This window comes from Salvelinus fontinalis, chromosome 37, assembly GCF_029448725.1.
Source record: "Salvelinus fontinalis isolate EN_2023a chromosome 37, ASM2944872v1, whole genome shotgun sequence".
Classification (NCBI taxonomy): Eukaryota; Metazoa; Chordata; class Actinopteri; order Salmoniformes; family Salmonidae; genus Salvelinus; species Salvelinus fontinalis.
The window spans coordinates 26,479,676-26,501,818 of NC_074701.1; the positions used below are offsets into that span (position 1 = coordinate 26,479,676).

The following is a 22,143-nucleotide window of genomic DNA, read 5'->3' on the forward strand; positions in this document are numbered from 1 at the left end:
CTACGAGACCTAAACGGTGTAACTTGTTAAAGCTTATTAAACCTCGTTAAAGATTTACTACATTACCAAAATGATGTGGACACCTGCTTGTCAAACATCTAATTCCAAAACCAAGGGCATTAATATGGAGTTGGTCCCCCCTTTGCTGCTATAACAGCCTGCACTCTTCTGGGAGGGCTTTCCACTAGATGTTGGAACATTGCTGTGGGGACTTGCTTCCATTCAGCCACAAGAGCAGTAGTGAGGTTAAGCACAGATGTTGTGCGATTAGGCCTGGCTCGCAGTCGGCTCTGTGCAGGCCAGTCAAATTCTTCCACACCGACAAACAATTTCTTTATGGATCTCGCTTTGTGAACAGTGGCATTGTCATGCTTAAACAGGAAGGGGCCTTCCCAAAACTGTTGCCACAGAGGGTCCTACCCCGAACCATGAAAAACAGCCCCAGACCAGTATTCCTCCTCCACTAAACATTACAGTTGGCACTATGCATTGAAGCAGGTAGTTTTCTCCTTGCATCTGCCAAACCCAGATTTGTCCGTTGGACTGCCAGATGGTGAAGTGTGATTCATCATTCCGGAGAACACGTTTCCACCGCTCCAGATTCCAATGGCGGCAAGCTTAACACTGCTCCAGCCGACGCTTGGCATTGGGCATTGTGATCTTAGGCTTGTGTGAGGCTGCTAGGCCATGGAAACCCATTTCATGAAGCTCCCGACGATCAGTTATTGTGCTGACGTTGCTTCCAGAGGCAGTTTGGAACTCAGTAGTGAGTGTTGCAACCGAGGACAGACCATTTTTACACGCTACATGCTTCAGCACTTGGTGGTCTCGTTCTGTGAGCTTGTGTGAACTACCATTTCGCGGCTGAGCCGTTGTTGCTCCGAGACGTTTCCACTTCACAATAACAACACTTACAATTGACCGGGGCAGCTCTAACAGGGCAGCAATTTCACAAACTAACTTGTTGGAACTTGTTGACGGTGCCATGTTGACAGTCACTGAGCTCTTCAGGAAGGCCATTCTACTGACAATGTTTTCCTAAGGAGATTGCATGGCTTTGTGCTCAATTGTATACACCTGTCAGCAACGGTTGTGGCTGAAATAAGAGAATCCACACATTTGAAGGGGTGTCCCCATGCTTTTGTATATATAGTGTATGACAAGTTGTGATCATTAGCCTCCTACATCTGTCAGAAAGTGTCACCTGTGTGGAACTGTTTTGCTTTATGCTATTTAAAGCTATTCTTCCAGACACAAACGGATGGTAGTGATAAAATTATGAATAGTTTCTAATGTAGATATGGATTACAAGGCGACTGAGGGCTCAAATGACAGTGAGAGGTGGAGTCCCCATGTGGTAGGAGTTCAGAGGTGCACTAACAACTGACCCATAGGATTTGAGTCTGCATAGTGAGCTCACCCTTGAAATAATCTGAACACCTACTCTCTACATACCCATTGACCCAGGAGATTTATACTTTTGCCTTTCACCATTACGGAAAGATGTATGAATTACACAATTGAAGGCCTTTATGCATTCAAACACAACTTTTTATGTATTCATAACGTGAAATCAAATACGCAGGTTTTATTCCTCAGAATGGAAATTGCACTGTGCTATAGATCAGCATTGGTGTCAATTCCATTTAAATTCCAACCAAATTTTTCTGCATTGAAGAGAACTTGAACTTGAATGTTGGTGTACTTCCTGAATTTACTGGAATTTAAATGGAATTGACCCCAACCCTGCTATAAATGTATCTCCTGTAGTGCATACAATGCTGCAGTACATGAAATCAGATCTCATAAAGATACGTTGGCAGATAATATGTTTTCCCTCTATTCTGGTCCAGGGCAGAATTAAATTGAATTGAAATTCAATCTGTGGATGAGGATCGTCTTTATGAGGTCTAAAACTGTACATATTGATAGTATCTACAGTACATCACTGTCACGCCCTGGCCTTAGTATTCTTTGTTTTCTTAATTATTTTAGTTAGGTCAGGGTGTGACATGGGGAATGTATGTGTTTTTTGTAGTGTCTAGGGTGGTTGTAAAGTTTAGGGGGTTTATTAGAGTAGTTGGGTTTATGTTTAGTATAGAAGTCTAGCTGTGTCTATGGTTGAGTGTAGGTATCTAGGAAAGTCTATGGTTGCCTGAATTGGGTCTCAATTAGAGACAGCTGGTTATTGTTGTCTCTGATTGGGAGCCATATTTAAGGCAACCATAGGCTTTAGCTGTTTGTGGGGAATTGTCTATGTCGAAGTGTTTAGTGTCTGCACTTTTGTTTGTATAGCTTCACGGTCGTCTGTTTTGTTTAGTTGTATAGTGTTTGTTTCGTTTTCGTCTTCTTTCTGTAATAAAGAAGATGTATTTTCCACGCGCTGCACCTTGGTCCTCTCTCAGTCCCGTTGACGATCGTGACAATCACTAGGGCCAAGCTTCTTGCCAGCCAGGATCTCTATACTAGGCGGTGTCAGAAGAATGCCCCAAAAATTGTCAAAGACTCCAGCTACCCAAGTCATAGACTGTTCTCTCTGCTACGGCAAGAGGTACCAGAGCGCCAAGTCTAGGTCCAAAAGGCTCCTTAACAGTTTCTAGCCCCAAACCATAAGACTGAACAGTTCATCAAATGGCTACTCGGACTATTTGCATGGACCCCTTTATTTTATTATTATTATTATTTAAAAAAAATATTTGCACTGACTCTCTTGCACTGGCTCTATGCACACTCACTGGATTCTAACCACACACTCACTGGATTCTAACCACACACTCACTGGATTCTAACCACACACTCACTGGATTCTAACCACACACTCACTGGATTCTAACCACACACTCACTGGATTCTAACCACACACTCACTGGATTCTACCACACACTCAAACATACTACATTGACACTGCAACACACACAAAACACACACACACACACGCACACGCGCACACACACACGCGCACACACACACACACACACACACACACACACACACACACACACACACACACACACACACACACACACACACACACACACACACACACACACACACACACACACACACACACACACACACACACACACACACACACACACACACACACACACACTGTACGCTGCTGCTACTCTCTGTGTAGTATCTATGCATAGTCACTTTACCCCAACCTACATGTACATATTACCTCAATTACTTTGACTAATCCATACCCCTGCACATTGACTCCGTACTTGTATATAGCCTCATTAGTGTTATTTTTTTGGTATTTTTCCTTTAGCTTATTTAGCAAAAAAAAAATTATTACTTTTTTAAAACTCTGCATTGTTGGTTAAGGGCTTGTAAGTAGGCAGGTAGCCTAGTGATTAGAGTATTGGACAAGTAACCGAAAGGTTGCAAGATCGAATCCCTGAGCTGACAAGGTAAAAAAACTCTGTCGTTCTGCCCCTAAAACAAGGCAGTTAATCTACCTTTCCTAGGCCGTCATCAGAAATAAGAATTTGTTCTTAACTGACTTGCCTAATTAAATAAAGGTTTAAAAAAGAAGAAAATTAAGCATTTCACGGTAAGGTAACCTGTTGTTTTTGGCGCATGTGACAAATAGAATCTGATTTGATTATCCAGAAGTGCTGAGTCTACCTTAGAGCAATACAAAGGAGTGTGTCTCAACAGCCCAGCCTTGAGTTTACCTCTGCAATTTATCAGTCGGAATATGTTACTCTGTATCCAAAACAATGAGAGCAGAGTATTTAGTATTTATTAGGGTCCCCATTAAGGCAGCAGCTACTCTTCCTGGATTCCAAGCAGCATGAAAACAATTACATCACTACAAAACACAACAACATTCGAAATAAAACAATTCATCATACAATAAATACTTTTTTACATTATTACTCTCTTATTACAAATGTATGATATAAAATCCACAATACCACAACATTACAATGTGTGTGTGTAGAGTGTGTGTGTGTGCGTATGCGTGTGTGTTTGTGTCTCTGTGTTGTGCCGTGAGGTATTGTTTTATTGTTTTTTTAAAATCAGATTTTACTGCTCGCTTGAGTTACTTGATGTGGAAGAGAGTTCCATGTAGTCCTGGCTCTATGTAGTACTGCGCATTTCCCAGAGTCTGTTCTGGACATAGGGACAGTGAAGAGACCCCTGGTGGCATGTCTTGTGGGGGGTATGTATGCATTTCTGAGCTGTGTGTTAGCTGTTTGAACAGACAGCTTAGTGCTTTCAACATATCAATACCTCTTACAAACGCAAGTAGTGATGCAGTCAATCTTTCCTCTACTTTGAGCCGGAACAGATTGAAATGCATGGTATTGATATTGGCCTTCTGTGTACATCTAAAGGCCTGTCGTGAGGCTCTGTTATGGGCCAACTCTAATTTGACTATGCTCTTCTTTGTGACACTTGACCATATAACTGAGCAGTAGTCCAGTTAGGGCTGGGCAGTATACCGTATTTTACTATATACCGGTATTGATGCACGGACCAGCTTGGGTTTTTACTTTACCTTCTATAACGGTATTTGAATGTTTGGTATGTTAAATGTGATACGCCATGTGTAACATCCATTTGTATAGTTTACTCAGCTACTTGAGTCATCCCTTTCCGCTCTCTCTCTCTCTCTCTCTCGCCATGCCGTCCATTTGGAAGATCCATTTGCAACCAAGCTTTAACTTCATGACTGATGGCTTGAGATGATGCTTCAATACATCCAAATAATTTTCCATCCTCATGATGCCATCTGTTTTGTGAAGTGCACCAGTCCCCCTGCAGAAAATCACCCCCACAACATGATGCTGCCACCCCCGTGCTTCACGGTTGGTATGGTGTTCTTCGGCTTGCAAGCCTCCCCCTATTTCCTCCAAATATAACGATGGTCATTATGGCCAAACAGTTCTATTTTTGTTTTATCAGACCAGAGGACATTTCTCCAAAAAGTACAATCTTTGTCCCCATGTGCAGTTGCAAACCGAAGTCTGGCTATTATATGGCGGTTTTGGAGCAGTGGCTTCTTCCTTGCTGAGCGGCCTTGCAGGTTATGTCGATATAGGATTTGTTTTACTGTGGATATAGATACTTTTGTACCTGTTTCCTCCCGCATCTTCACAAGGTCCTTTGCTGTTGTTCTGGGATTGATTTGCACTTCTTGCACCAAAGTACGTTCATCTCTAGGAGACAGAACGCGTCACCTTCCTGAGCGGTATAACGGCTGCATGGTCCCATGGTGTTTATACTTACGTACTATTGTTTGTACAGATGAATGTGGTACCTTCAGGCGTTTCTGAGGTCTTGGCTGATTTCTTTTGATTTTCACATGATGTCAAGCAAAGAGGCCTTGAAAGGTAGGCTTTGAATTAGATCTACAGGTACACCTCCAATTGACTCAAATGATGTAAATTAATCAGAAGCTTCTAAAACCATGACATAATTTTCTGGATTTTTCGAAGCTGTTTAAAGGCACAGTCAATTTAGTGTATGTGGACTTCTGAACCACTGGAATTGTGATACAATGAATTATAAGTGAAATAATCTATAATTTCTTGTTGGAAAAATGACTTGTGTCATGCACAAAGTAGATGCCCCAACCGACTTGCCAAAACTATAGTTTGTTAACAAGAAATATTGTAGTGGTTGAAAAACGAGGTTTCATGACTCCAACCTAAGTGTATGTAAACTTCAGACTTCAACTGTAGCTAGCTAATACAGCCTGATACCAGTGCTGGTGGTGGCCTAAATCAGCATGTTTGTGCAACCGTATCTTCTAAATCAAAGAGGAATAGGAAAAGCATGAATATGTTGACTACATGAATAAAGACTTAATGTAGCCAAAGATTATAGGGTCCCCTAGGAAACATTGAACTTTACTTTGGTTCATACCCTGTCACAGTAACTCATCCATTGTCACGTTCCTGACCTATTTATGTTAGTTTTTGTGTGTTAGTTGGTCAGGACGTGAGGTTGGGTGGACATTCTATGTTATCTGTTTCTATGTTGGTTTTGGTTTGCCTGGTATGGCTCTTGATTAGAGGCAGGTGGTTTGCGTTTGTCTCTAATTAAGAGTCATATTTAGGTAGGGCATTCACACCGTTTGTTTGTGGGTGGTTGTCTCCTGTGATGTCTTCGTTATGTTCGTTGTATTCACTTTTGGAGCTGTTTGGCTGTTAGTATGTTTCGATGTCCGTTCCTGTTCGTGAGTTTACGTTTGTCCATGTAAGTTTATGTTCAGGTTGCGTGTACGTCGTTTTGTTATTTTGTAAATTTTGAAAGTGTTTGTTTTCCTGTCATCAGTTTTCGTATTAATAATAAAAGATGGCATATTTCCCTGACTCCGCATATTGGTCTGAAGATCCTTCTCTCCTCACCTCATCTGAGGATGAGGAGAGCGACAGCTCTTACAGAACCACCCACCAATCCAGAACCAAGCAGCGGTTTAAACGGAGTAAGGGACAGCACAAGAAGGAGGAATGGACTTGGGACGATGTATTGGACGGTAAAGGTTGCTACACATGGGAGGAGATCCTGGCTGGAAGGGATCGCCTCCCATGGGAACAGGTGGAGGCACTGAGGAGAGCAGAGGCTACTGGAGTGAAGAACCGGAGTTATGAGGGGACGCGTCTTGCACGGAAGCCCGAAAAGCCCGTGAGTAATTCCCAAAAATTTCTTGGGGGGGGGGCTAAGGGGTTGTGGGCCAAGGGCAGGTAGGAGACCTGCGCCCACTTCCCAGGCTAACCGTGGAGAGCGGGAGTACGGGCAGACACCGTGTTACGCAGTAGAGCGCACGGTGTCTCCTGTACGTGTGCATAGCCCAGTGCGGGTTATTCCACCTCCCCGCACTGGTAGGGCTAGATTGGGCATTGAGCCAGGTGTCATGAGGCCGGCTCAACGCGTCTGGTCTCCAGTGCGTCTCCTCGGGCCGGCATACATGGCACCTGCCTTACGCATGGTTTCCCCGGTTCGCCTGCATAGCCCAGTGCGGGCTATTCCACCTCGCCGCACTGGCAGGGCGACCGGGAGCATTCAACCAGGTAAGGTTGGGCAGGCTCAATGCTCAAGAGAGCCAGTACGCCTGCACGGTCCGGTATTTCCGGCGCCACCTCCCCGCCCCAGCCTAGTACCTACAGTGCCTACATTACGCACTAGGCTACCAGTGCATTTCCAGAGCCCTGTTCCTCCTCCACGCACTCTCCCTGTAGTGCGTGCATCTAGCCCGGTGCCTCCAGTTCCGGCCCCACGCACTAAACTACCAGTGCGTCTCCAGAGCCCTGTACACACTATATATTCTCCCCCTACTAATCCTGATGTGCTTGTCCTCAGCCCGGCGTCACCAGTGCCGGTACCACGCATCAGGGGTAGAGTAGGCTTTGAGGATACAGTGTGCCCTGTCCCTGCTCCCCGCACTAGTAGGAAGGTGCTTATCATTAGCACGGTGCCTCCAGTTCCGGCATCACGCACCAGGTCTACAGTGCGCCATATCCGGCCAGAGCCATCCGTCTCCCCAGCGCCATCTGAGCCATCCGTCTCCCCAGCGCCATCTGAGCCATCCGTCTCCCCAGCGCCATCTGAGCCATCCGTCTCCCCAGCGCCATCTGAGCCATCCGTCTCCCCAGCGCCATCTGAGCCATCCGTCTGCCAGGAGCCTGCAAAGCCGCCCGTCTGCCATGAGCCTGCAAAGCCGCCCGTCTGCCATGAGCCTACAGAGCCGTCAGCCAGACAGGAGCCGCTAGAGCCATCAGCCAGACAGGAGCCGCTAGAGCCGTCAGCCAGACAGGATCTGCCAGAGCCGCCAACCAGACAGGATCTGCCAGAGCCGCCAACCAGACAGGATCTGCCAGAGCCGCTAACCAGACAGGATCTGCCAGAGCCGCCAACCAGACAGGATCTGCCAGAGCCGCCAACCAGACAGGATCTGCCAGAGCCGCCAACCAGACAGGATCTGCCAGAGCCGCCAGCGAGCCATGAGCAGCCAGAGCCGTCAGAGCGCCATGAGCAGCCAGAGCCGTCAAAGAGCCATGAGCAGCCAGAGCCGTCAGTGAGCCATGAGCAGCCAGAGCCGTCAGAGAGCCATGAGCAGCCAGAGCCGTCAGAGCGCCATGAGCGTCGTGAGCCGTCAGCCTGCCATGAGCGTCGAGAGCCGTCAGCCTGCCATGAGCGTCGAGAGCCGTCAGCCTGCCATGAGCGTCGAGAGCTGTCAGCCTGCCATGAGCGTCGAGAGCCGTCAGCCAGCCATGAGCATCGAGAGTCGTCAGTCAGCCATGAGCTGCCCTTCAGCCTGAAAAGGCTGGATACCCAGAACTGCCCATCAGTCCAGAGCTGTCTCTCTGTCCGGAGCTGCCTTTCAGTCCGGAGTTGCCCCTCTATCCTAATCTCCCTCTCTATCTTCATCTATCTCTATAGTCTTATCTATCCCTCTATCTTGATTTATCTCTCTGTCCTGGTGTTATCCTTATTTAATATATTATTAAGAGAATTGTGTGGGGGAAGAAAGAGGGTGGACATTCTTTGTGGGAGGAAGTTAGGATGGATTATGGTGGGGTGGGAACCGCGCCCGGAGCCTGAGCCACCACCGTGGTTAGATGCCCACCCAGACCCTCCCCTAGACTTTGTGCTGGTGCGTCCGGAGTTCGCACCTTGTGGGGGGGGTACTGTCACGTTCCTGACCTATTTATGTTAGTTTTTGTGTGTTAGTTGGTCAGGACGTGAGGTTGGGTGGACATTCTATGTTATCTGTTTCTATGTTGGTTTTGGTTTGCCTGGTATGGCTCTTGATTAGAGGCAGGTGGTTTGCGTTTGTCTCTAATTAAGAGTCATATTTAGGTAGGGCATTCACACTGTTTGTTTGTGGGTGGTTGTCTCCTGTGTCCGTGTCAATGTTTGCACCATACGGGACTGTATACGGTTTGTTCATTTCATGTAGTCTGTTCATTTCGTTCTTCACGTTGTATGTAAGTTCGTCGTTCAGGACTGTCTACTTTCGTTTTGTTATTTTGTTAGTTTATAGTGAAGTTCGTGTTTTCGTCTTGTCTTTAATAAATCATTATGTCTTCACAATCCGCTGCGCCTTGGTTCCCTCAATACTCCTCCTTTTCGGTTGAAGAGGAGGAGGATTATCGTTACATCCATCGCATTTTCAGTCAAACAACACCGTATTCAAAGTGCCCACCATTATTTATTTTCTAACTATATAATTAGAATAAACACTATTTTTTCCATGATTCCAAGAGTTCACCCCGGTGATCTCAATTGCAACATTTGGTTAAAAATAAGGCCTAATTATTTTGCCCATATTGTGGCAGTGTGGAAATGATCTCAAATGAGGGCAGGAAATGCAGAAATTGATTGAAATGCAGGAATTTATTTTAGGTTGAAGTTGAATTGATTGTATAAAATGGAGAAAGACCCACTGAAATAATTTAGAATATATGTGTTGCCTCCATAGGGCCACGCACTACTCATAAAGAGAATGTAGAACTTTTATTCATCAAAAACATCAAATACCATCAAAAATGAGAAAAATACCATGATATAATATTTTGGCCATACTGCCCAGCCCTAAGTCCAGGTGTGCTAAAACTAAGGTCTGTAATATTTGCTTTGTTAATTGTAATCTCAGGGAAGCAGAGCAGCGCTTTATCACAGCCAGACCAAGGCGCCAGTCTAGTGGTTAGAGTGTTGGGGCAGTAACTGAAAAGTTGCTGGATCGAATCCCCGAGCTGACACGGTAAAAATCTGTCGTTCTGCCCCTGATCAAGGCAGTTAACCCACTGTTCACCGGTAGACTGTCATTGTAAATAAGAATGTGTTCTTAACTGACTTGCCTAGTTAAAAAAATAAAAAACTCTCCCCATCTTAGCTACCGTTGCATCTACATGTTTTGACCATGTCAGTTTACAATCTAGGGTTACACCAAGCAGTTTAGTCTCCTCAACTTGATGAACTGCCAAATTATTTATTAAAATATTTAGATGAGTTTTGGGGTTTAGTGAAAGATTTGTCCAAAATACAATGCTTTTAGTTTTTGACATACAATATATAGGACTAGCTTATTACTTGCCAACAATTCTGGAACTGACTGCAACTTTTTGATAAGTGTTGCTGTGTGATTTCCCTTGCCGTGGTACACTCTTAGAAAAAAAGGTGGTATCTAGAACCAAAAAGGGTTATTTGGCCCTTTGAAGAACCCCTTTTGGTTCCAGTCAGAACCCTTTTGGAAGGCTTTTTTTCAAAGAGTGTAGCTGATGTGTATAATGTTGAGTCATCAGTGTACATAGACACACAGGCTTTACTCAATACTACTGGCAGGTCATTAGTAAAAACAATTCATGTAAGGGTCCAAGAGGAGTGCTGGAGATGAAAGGAAGGGTGTTTAATATGGAAGGAGAAAGAGACAGAGGGTGAAAACATTCCCTATTCAAACAGAATACATGAGGTTTACCTTGGCTTCTGGATTGCACATTATGCTGTGAATGTTCCAACAAATAGAATGTGCCAAGCAGCGAGCTATTATTTTCACAAACAAAAAGTAAATGTTAAAGCATATCAATTCTGTTCCCTACTGTGATCACCACTTCTTGGCCACATCACATGAGACTACCCAGATCTACAGTAGTAGAGTAAAACTATCAGCAGTTTGAAGCCATATTCCTGAAGCAGATAAGGGGTTTAATCAGTAAAAGGCTCCTTGGAGTTGTAGTAAGATTTGCCCTGGCAGGCGCAAAGTTATCCAAGGATCCCAACAGGCTAGTTCCAGAAGGAGACAGATGCTCCTATCCTCTTAGAAATCTGGATTTTGTCCTGCTTTGATGGAGATATTAAGTCATGACTTCAGTCTCAGTGGAACCTTTGAGGATGATGAAAGTCCAAACCAGGAGTGTCTGGTTTTGAAAGGTTTCTGTCTCTCACTGTGGTACTCATGACAGCCTTGGTGAGCCAAAGGCCTTGGCAGGATCAGCCTGGCCTGCCAGTGAACTGCACTGATGGAAAACTCTGAGCTCAACTGAGGCCCTGTATTTAGTATTAGATGATCTGGGGGGACAGTGTATGGAGGGAAGGGAGGAAGAGAAGGGGAGAGGCTGAGACAGTTTGAGCAGTAGGGGGCTGTTGGGTCAGTGGAAGCCCAGTTCATATTTAGTTGGGAAAAGGAGAATAAGGGTGAATAATAGAACTGCTTAAACTGCTGGGTCCACTTGCCAATGGTGGACACTAATAATACACCCTCTGCTGTTGGCTGAATGGATTTGGACTTTTGCAGGCTACAGCAAGGATTGCCAGTTTAATTTGGGCATTAATTTACATTCTCTCTCTAATGACCACTCTTGTGAATCTGTCACAGGTCTCAAACTAATCTTTTTTGCTTTAAAGGGGCAATCTGCAGTTGCTACATCCATTGTTGGACTTATAAATGATATGTACCCATTGATTATTGAATATTACAACTTATAAATGTCTCATGGGCATAGTTCAACTGTCATACCTCATCAGGACCCAAAATATAAGCTTGTTTTACTCCAATGTTTGTAGACAATGCAAACTAACACTCCATGCCTCAAAACATGGTTAAAACTATAATGTTGATATCATGGATGGCCAGTCATTGCATCCATAGCTCAGTCTATGAATTTGAGAGTGGTTATATCTTCAGCCCCATCACTCAGCTTTTTACCAAAACAGGGTTGGGGAATTCGCTTTGTTATTTTTTGAACTGCTGTAAGTTTCTTTCAATCCTTCTGTCACCCCAGAAGGCAAATTTATGTTCCAAAATCCAAACAAGATAAAATTAATTGAAAACACTTCTCGGCAGATGATGACGTTATTATTTAACCTCTGTGTTAAAAACTGTGAGGAATAAAAGTTAAACAGCGATTCAAGAGGAATCTGTGGCTAAAGCTATTAAAGCGATGAAAGAGCTATTTGGAAGGGGATGTAATGGAGAGGATGGTGAGATAATGGCAGAGCTCTCTACTCGGCACAATCTGTCCCTCACGTTTCATCTCACAATGACAAAGTTCACAGAGATAGCAGATGGCCCACCCTCGACTCCAGGATCAATACAGAAAAGGACATGATATATCAAATGACTTTTAAGAAAATGATACCCATGGAGTTTCCTGGGCTGAACTCAATTAAAATCCCTGTAGCCAGACACTTGAAATGGCCGTGCATTGGGACCTGGTGGGTTTTGATGCTTTTTTGTCATCTTCACCCAAAACAAGGAAGAAATGCAACATATTTAGTCAGTTATTACAGTTTTTAGTTTCACAATTATAATTTGATATTCAGTTTCGGTTCAGTTAGTTTTCAGATCCACTTTACTAGATTGTATTTAGTTTATGTTTTCTCAAAACAATTATATTTCATGTTTATAATATTTAGTTTCAGTTTTAGTGTTAATGAAAGTAGCCTATGAGTGGGAGGCTAGGAGCCATTTATGTGTTGTATCGTTTTTGTGTTTTTGGGATGTCACTTCCTGCCACTGTGAGGCAGTAATGCATAAGGTGATGGGTCAGATCATAGGTTAGGTTTTGTTAAAGGTAGATTCCTCAAGATGACATATCTGCACAAAGTAAAAACCCGCTCTAGTGGTTAGTGCGTTGGGCCAGTAACCAAAAGGTTGCTGGATTGAATACCCGTTCTGCCCCTGAACAAGGCAGTTAACCCACTGCAGTTAACTGTAGGCTGTCATTGTAAATAAGACTGTACTTAACTGACTTGCCTAGTAAAATAAAGGTTTAAAACAAAAATGTGTGTCTGACTTTCCGTTGTTGCAGATTCACTTCCTCCGACTTCACTCCGACTTTGTCTACAAGTCATCTGATTGATCTTATTTTAATGAATACACCAGAGAAAAATGTTTCTACTGGTGTCTTCACCCAAGTTATTAGTGAATATTATTTTTTATTTTTTTACATTACTTTTATTTTTTCAAATTTATTTTAGTGACAAGTTGTTTGTGATAATACAAAAATCTAACCCTTGTGTCATCACAAAGAGGAACTTAAAACACTTCAGTGAACTGGCTTTTTTACATGATCTTTATTTTAGTGATCAAATCAAATTTTATTTGTCACATACTCATGGTTAGCAGATGTTAATGCGAGTGTAGCGAAATGCTTGTGCTTCTAGTTCCGACCATGCAGTAATATCTAACAAGTAATCTAACCTAACAATTTCACAACAACTACCTTATACACACAAGTGTAAAGGAATGAATACGAATATGTAGATAAAAATATATGAATGAGCGATGGCCGAACGGCATAGGCAAGTTGCAGTAGATGGTATAGAGTACAGTGTATACATATGAGATGAGTAATGTAGGGTATGTAAACATTATATAAAGTGGCATTGTTTAAAGTGGCATTTTTTTTCATTTTTAAAGTGGCTAGAGATGAGTCAGTATGTTGGCAGCAGCCACTCAATGTTAGTGATGGCTGTTTAATAGCCTGATGGCCTTGAGATAGAAGCTGTTTTTCAGTCTCTCGGTCCCCACTTTGATGCACCTTTGTACCTTTGCACCTTTGTACTGACCTCGCCTTCTGGATGAGCGGGGTGAACAGGCAGTGGCTCGGGTGGTTGTTGTCTTGACTGTATTTCAATTATCCCTGAAACTAATTTATCTTTCAACCTTTTTGCAGATGTCTTCAATACCATTGTGGCTAATCATGCTCCCTTCAAAAAAGTATGGGTTAAAGGTAGATTGAATGCCTGGTACACTCCGGAATTATCAGAAGTGATTCATAAAAGAGATGATGCCTGGGTCAAGGCCAGGAACACAGGCTTAGCCCAGGACTGGTAAGCTGTTAAGCAACTGAGGAATCATTGTGTAAGACAAACTAGAAAGGCTAAATCTGATTATTATGTAACCGCTCTATCGGATTGTAATGGGAACCCGACAAAATTCTGGAAAACTGTCAAATCCCTGAAAGGTTATTCCTCTTCTCTGTCACAAGAAATGTATTCAGACACGGGCCTCATTCCGAAAGAAATGCCATCATTAATGCATTTAATCACCATTTTATTATCAGAAAAAATAATAAAAATAATGGAAATCAGGTCTTGTGCTGCCACTCCATAAGAAAGGGGATAGTAGTGATCTTAATCATTATCGCTCCATTTCAAGGCTTCCTTGTCAAGCTAAGATTCTTGAATCCTTGGTAAATGTACAACTTTGCTCTTTTTATCTGATCAATGTATTTTGAATGTAAACCAATCAGGGTTTAGGCCTGGGCGTAGCACTATTACAGCAACCACTTAGTTGTTAATGATCTTGTCAATACTTTAGACATTAAAATGAAATGTACTGCTTTGTTTGTGGACCTGTCAAAAGCTTTTGATACTGTTGATCATGCTATTTTATTGAATAAGTTGTCCTCGATAGGCCTGAGCTCTGACGCCTGTTCATGGTTTCATGATTATCTTAGTGACATAACTCAGGCCATCATGTTTGATGGGGTTAAGAAACTAAGATTTAAAGTGGGCTTTTTTTTTTTACAGAAACAGATCTCGTGTCTCTCTAGTCAGCAGGAAGCAGATTGTGTAGTCAACCTGTCTACCTGTTCTTGATTATGGTGGTACTATTTATCAACGTGCAGCTGCACAGAGCAAATGTTCCATCACATGTAGGCTAGGTAAGACTGAGGTCTGAACATACAGTTTTTAGGAAGCGGTTGGGAACACAATATACGGTCAATACTTGGCATGTAGGTTTCTCATTTATGGGTGGCACAAATTGGGATATGGGGGATCGTAATGGGCAGGGTAGATGTAAATTAAAATACTGTAGATTATAATATAGTAATTACTGTAGTGTTTTTGCGGTAAATCACTGTATTGTTTTTGCGGTCTGTAGTATACACTATATTATTCTAAAGTATACTACAACATTCTATACCACGCATTACATTTTAGTCATTTAGCAGACGCTCTTATTCAGAGTGACTTACAGGAGCAATAAGTGAGTTGCTCAAGGGCACATTGACATATTTTTCACCTAGTTAGCTCAGGGATTTGAACCAGCAACCTCTTGGTTACTGGCCCAATGCTCTTAACCACTAGACTATCTGCAGCCCACCTGATCAAGGTATACTGCAGTGTATAGTATAGTATTCTAGAGTATACTATAGTTTGGTACAGAATTCTATAGTATGCACTGTAGTATTTTATAGTAAACTGTAGTATTTTTTCATGTGGGTGCTGAGGCTACTAGGCTGTATCACTGAGGTTAGTGGAAGAGCCAAGACATCAATGGACCTGGTATTGTGAGAGGCAGTATGACCTTAGCAGATATACTCCAATGAAAGAAACATAAGTTCCTTTCAAAATGTTTTTGAACTTTCCTTGTATCTCACTGTACAGTACACACACCCACACACTGTGCACACACTAATGAAAGGAAATAGACAGCTATTAAGAAGGAATGTCAGATTTTTCAAGGACCTTTTTCCTCTGCTTCTCTGTTATGCAGGTTAGCGTTTTTCCTCATTAATCTTGTTCTGGAGGCAGCTCTGCCCCGAAGGCAGAAATTATGTAATTGGTTGACTCAATGGTGAGGGTGGAGCTTACAGAAGGCATTTGATCACTTTATCATAAAGGCAGGAAATATCTGCTTTGATAGGATTGCACTAGCCTACCTAATATGTTCTGTAGGGGGAGTTTAGGTGTGATGAATAGAGAGACCATTCACAGTTAGAGACAGATTCTTCAGAAACTGGCAATGAAATTATTTTATTCATGTGTTTTTTTCCTAATCATGGCATAATTAAGCAATATGGCACAAGGGGGTGTAGTATATGGCCAATATACCACGGCTAAGGGCTGTTCTTATGTACGACGCATCGTGGAGTGCCTGGACACAGCCGTGGTATATTGGCCATTTACCACAAACCCCCGAGGTGCCTTATTGCTATTATAAACTGGTTACCAACGTAATTAGAGCAGTAAAAATAAATATTTTGTCATACCCTTGGTATATGGTCTGATATACCACGGCTGTCAGCCAATCAGCATTTAGGGCTCGAACGACCCAGTTAATAAATGAGCACATTGTCTGTAGAGCATCAGTGGGGACCCGTAGTCAGTGTTTCTATTACAGCAGACGTCCTGTACATGTAGTCAGGGCCATCAAACTGAGAAAGATTACTGATGGGACTTTTCAAATATAGCACAGGCTGTGCTCTCTTGATAATTGAGAACAGACAATGCCCTGTAATGTTCATGTTTAGCCAATCTGAAATCACTTCAAGTAAAAGCTCTAATATAAATGTAGACCTGAATCCACAGAAACAATGGGCTGCAATACAAGTCACTCTTTCTGGAGGTTGAGTTTAGTTCTAATTGGAGGATTAAGGAAATGTTCTTACTTGGATCAGATAAGATGGAGTCGGTCTTGGGCAGGAACTGGTCGCAGCGTATACCCTGGTAGCCTTCTCTACACCTGTGAATAAAAATACATTTCAGTCAACACATTGGGAACTTGGGGTGAAGCAGGTTTAGAACATTGAGAAATGTGTGCAAAAAAGTGGTTAGGGGCTATGGTACATGGCTGGCAATAGACTATCCTGTTTCATGATACAATTAATGTTCACTCTATTTTATCTGTGTCAGGTGGCCAGGAGCATCACAAAGGAAATATGCATGGAATCAATCTCTTCCTTCTCTATTTGCTCACTCTTTCTCTCTTGCTCTTTGACTTCTCTGAAACTCTCAGCCCTAATCCCTGTGCCAGACAGTTAGGAACATACTATATAACCCTGTCCTCAGGACCAACCACTCTAGCACATACAGCATTCATATATGACCTTTCCACACAGAGCACAGAAACATGTTATCATTCAAATCATTGTGTGTTCACTCCGATTCCTTGAGAGAGACACAATAAAACAGCAGTGTGTTTCAAATGGGCCCTGCAGGTTTCTTAGCAAGCAGGTTAATCAAGACTCAAGACCAAACAGCATCATTGCTTTCTACGGTGAACGCATGAGAATGTGTACAAGAATTGGTGTCCTTTGACTGTATAATACACTATCTGGACACTAGTTCAAATTAGTGGATTCAACTATTTCAGCCACACCCGTTGCTGATAGGTATATAAAACCAGAGCATAGAAACTGCATACAATGCTAAGAGGCTTACACCAGGCCTATGTTTGACATACTGTATCAAAGCTTGAACTGTCCTCCAAAGGCTCAGAGCTTGTTTAAACACAGCTTCTTTTGTCTAGGGGCTTTAGGTGCTAAAGCTTAATTTTCAATCATTAGGCAGACCTGCTTTTTTACACATATTCATGCATGAAACTCATGCATTGATAAGTATGAGCTTTGCTGGAAAATGTGCCCACACCATGACTCAGTAATGCTCAATTCATTAATATTTCTTTAAAGCTAAATGTAAAGTAAGTCAGGGTTGCGGCCCGATAACATTTATTATATGAGTCACATTTGTTCAGCATTAAACATTTCCCATACTCCAGGAGCCAGATGGAAGGAGCCTGTTAATATTCTCAATCCACGTACTGATGGATAGCTGTCCCTAATCAGAAAGTCCCTTCCTACCGGGTTCAGAGAACATGACAAGAAACTTTCAAACCGATGACTTTTAACGAATGTATTTTTAATTCTCTGGAATCTCTTTGTAAATTAGCAGGTTCTCTGACAGTCGATGTCGGCGACCCTGACTATCGTAAAACTTCAAGAAGAGGCCCCCCTCGTTGCACAAATTGGAGGAGAAGCAGATCATTAAAAGAATGGAGTTTTGGTGGTGGCGGTAAGGAAGAACTGGAGGCCATTAGGAGGAACTGGGTAAGCAAAAGGCAGTAAGATGTTGTGATTAAATGGTCTGAATAATCCAGGCGATGGTAAAGAGAAAAGAGAGAGAGAGACGTAGTGATTAAATTGTCTGAAGAAACCAGGGGATTGTAAAGAGGACAGAGAGAGACTTTGTGATTAAATGGTCTGAAGAAACCAGGGAATTGTAGAGGACAGAGAGAGAGACTGTGATTAAATTGTCAGAAGAAACCAGGGGATGGTAAAGAGGAGAGAGAGACACAGAGAGAGAGCGAGATAGAGAAGGATTAGGTCTTCATACACATGTATGTGGACGCGCACGCACGCACGCACGCACGCACGCACGCACGCACGCACGCACGCACGCACGCACGCACGCACGCACGCACGCACACACACACACACACACACACACACACACACACACACACACACACACACACACACACACACACACACACACACACACACACACACACACACACACACACACACACACACACATCACGGTGCTCAAGGCAAATCATTGTGAGTTCACTCCGATTCCTTGAGAGAGACAATAAAACTGCAGTGTGTTTCAAATGGGCCCTGCAGGTTGCTTAGCAAGCAGGTTAATCAAGACTCAAGACCAAACTGCATCATTGCTTTCTACGGTGAACGCATGAGAATGTTTACAAGAATCAGTGTCCTTCGACTGCATAATACACTATCTGGACACCCGTTCAAATTTGTGGATTCGGCTATTTCAGCCACACCCGTTGCTGACAGGTATACAAAACCGCGCATGCAGCCATGCAATCTCCATAGACAAACATTGGCATTGGAATGGCCCGTACTGAAGAGCTCAGTGACTTTCAATGTGGCACCGTCATAGGACGCCTCCATTCCAACAAGTCAGTTCATGAAATTTCTGCCGTGCTAGAGCTGCCCTGGTCAAATGTAAGTGCTGTTATTGTGAAGTGGAAACGTCTAGGAGCAACAACAGCACAGCCGTGAAGTGGTAGGCCACACAAGCTCACAGAATGGGACCGATGAGTGCGTAGCATGTAGAAATCGCCTGTTCTCGGTTGCAACACTCACTACAGAGTGTTGCAACCGAGCAACTGCAGGACAAGAACTGTTCGTCGGGAGCTTCATGAAATGGGTGTCCATGGCCTGAGTAGCAGCACACAAGCCTAAGATCACCATGTGCAATGCCAAGGGTCGGCTGAAGTGGTGTAAAACTTGCCATCATTGGACTCTGGAGCAGTGGAAACCCGTTCTCTGGAGTGATGAATCCCACTTCACCATCTGGCAGTCCGACGGATGAATCTGGGTTTGGCGAATGCCAGGAGAACACTACCTGCCCCAATGCATAGTGCCAACTGTAAAGTTTTGTGGATGAGGAATAATGCTCTAGGGTTGTTTTTAATGGTTCGGGCTAGGCCCCTGAGTTCCAGTGAAGGGACATTTTAAGGCTACAGCACACAATAACATTCTACTTGATTCTGTGCTTCCCCCGCACATATAGCCTCTCAGTATTGTTATTTTATTGTGTTACTTTTTATTTATGAATGTTATTATTTTTTACTTTAGTTTCTTTAATAAATATTTTCTTAACTCTATTTTCTTAAAACTGCATTGTTGGTTAAGGGCTTGTAGGCATTTCACGTTTGGCATTTCACATTTCAAGTAGTACACCTGTTGTATTCGGCGCATGTGACTAATACGATTTGATTTGAACTTGGCAACAGTTTGGGGAAGGCCTTTTCCTGTTTCAGCAGTGCACAAAGCGAGAGCCATACAGAAATGGTTTGTCGGGATCGGTGTGGAAGAACTTGACTGGCATACACAGAGCCCTGACCTGAACCCCATTGAACACCTTTGGGATGAATTGAAACGCCGACTGCGAGCCAAGCCTAATTGCCCAACATCAGTGTCTGACCTCACTAATGCTCTTGTGGCTGGATGGAAGCAAGTCCCAGCAGCAATTTTCCAACATCTAGTGGAGGCTGTTATAGCAGCAAAGGGGAGATCAACTCCATATTAATGCCCATGATTTTGGAATGAGATGTTCTGAACAAGTGTCCAGATACTTGGCTATATAGTGTATATTTGTGTATGCTCATTGCATTTATTTGTACTTCTTTCCCATGGTATAATGGGAAATGCATGTGAATATATTTTATTTTTGCATATTATGTGCGTACAGTACATGTGTTTTTCCTTGGCAATCATTGCATATTCAGTCACACAAATCTCATGGCAGGCCTGTCTCCTTCCTGTGTCTCTCTCATGTTGCCCTCTGGTTATGACGACACACTCTCTCCCAATCCCACTTGGCGCAGTTTCCTGCCACTGTGTTTCTAGCCTGAAAACCTGCACCAGAATGTTCATTAGTCTCTGGGACAAGTAAATGGAAATGTGATATTTCTCTGAAGGAGGCAGAAGGTATTGAAAGCTGCTCTGGTTTTAATTAGCGCCACAGTCATTAATTAGCAGGAACAAACATGGGAGGGGGGTTGTAGAACGAGGTGTATATCTCACTAACCAATGGAGCCTGATGCACAAAGCTCTGTAGGCAGGAGATAGATATAAATATAAGGCCTCAGGTTCATCTGAGGATGTGGGGACACACATCACAACATGTGCAGGGCATCAACAGACTCAGTTAGCACCGCCAGTCACATTCTAATGGAAAAGTTCAGAAGTTACAGTGTGGGAAACTATTTTGTGTAGTATGAAACAATATACTTTAGTCTACTGTACTATCACACTATATTGAAATGGCAGTGTATCATTTCTTGTTGTTAATATATTTTTATGACTTTAGAGACAAACATCAAAATGGTAGGACATTATGGTATTATATCATAGCCTAATCTACCATTATGATATAGCCTTTTACAGATAGAAATCCTTATAATACTTGTGCAGTTGGATTTGCACAACAGCACTTTGGATTGGTAGTACTCTTCTAGATTATTTAAATTATGAAATGGTGGACGTTGGGAAATGTCAGGTAACTGCCTTAAGTTTGATCTGGTGAAAAGAACATTAGCATGTTTAGCATTTGAGCATTTTGTGCTGTGGTAGGCAGGGGGCCTTTCATTAGGCTGAGGTGGTATAATCCCAGGGGGCTGAGAGTTGTAAGCTTTGAACACTGGCGAAAGGAGATAATCCTATTACACAGAGTTATCTTAACATAGGAACAGATACAGGATACGAAGATCTGTCCCTAGCCATCAGATTCAATCAAACCTGCCTTAGTAATGTTTACACTGTAGCACACAAGTACTGCCACCTCATACACATGTCATATTTCCTAAACTGAAGGATCTGGAGGAGAGACCGCCTATTGTGTTTGAGAGTGTGTGTGAGAGAGAGAAAAGAGAGAGAGGAAAGAGAGAGAGGGAAGAGAGAGAGAGAGAGAGGGAAGAGAGAGAAAGCAGCACTCACCAGCTGACTACTCATGTGCTCTATGCTCTGTATTTTCGTCAATAATTCCTCCTCTGGATTGTTTAAGTGCTATTCTGGTTTTGTGTGCCTTTATAATGAACATTTATCAAGTCTCTTGATTTAACAACAGATATAGAACATTTGACATTTTGAAAAAGCAGTTATGGTGCCCAAGCTACACAAGATAGATTATGGATCAAAACAATTTACCCTCGTGTTACTGTCTGGCCTTTTGGTCTACAGTCGAATATGCAGCAACTGCCCCGAGTCAAGCGTTAAGGTCTATGTAAAGATGGGGCACAGTAATCCATTTCTACAACTGTGACATGACTTTTCAATTATTGTATATCCTACCAGATTGCAACACATTTTTTGAGCATAAAATGGCATTCTGGGCAAAGTGGACAATGGATATATTGTCTTGACTCCGTCCTCTTAACTGCTTCACTTCACAAAACCTCATACCGCGTGGCCAAGTGGGCTTGATCCAGCATGAGGGTAGCCACACAGCTAGCATTCAGCCCCCCTGAACTCTCAGGTTAGGAGACCTGCTGGAACAGCTCGAGCTGAAGAAGGACTCTCAGAGAGCCATTTTCTCAAGAGCGGAGCAAGCCATCAGATCAGGCTCAACGGGGCAGCTTGACACCTACACAGGGATGACAAGAGCGAGCGCCATTCACAAGCGGCTTGGCCCTTACGCTCCCTACACTCTGGAGTATCCATCTAGCCCTGGCCCGGACAGCATTACACACTTTAAAGCTACTATAGTTTCTCCTTCTCTCTCAATAGTTCAGAATGGGCTCAGATAAGTACAGCACTCTCTGAAAATAGGTATACAGTGTCTTGCAAAAGTATTCACCCCCCTTGGCATTTTTCCTATTTTGTTGCCTTACAACCTGGAATTAAACTTGATTTTGGG

At 43.0% G+C, this 22,143-nt stretch overlaps 1 protein-coding gene across 2 annotated transcripts in view; it reads right to left on the reverse strand.

The window, feature by feature from the left end:
• The window catches only part of LOC129836444 (pro-neuregulin-3, membrane-bound isoform), a 416,841-nt gene that overhangs the window by 64,876 nt on the left and 329,822 nt on the right, over positions 1–22,143 (reverse strand). For both annotated transcript variants that reach the window (XM_055902619.1, XM_055902617.1), the window contains exon 3: positions 16,365–16,438. In XM_055902619.1, the coding sequence (XP_055758594.1) occupies positions 16,365–16,438 (74 nt within the window). The remainder of the gene's footprint in view (positions 1–16,364; positions 16,439–22,143) is intronic.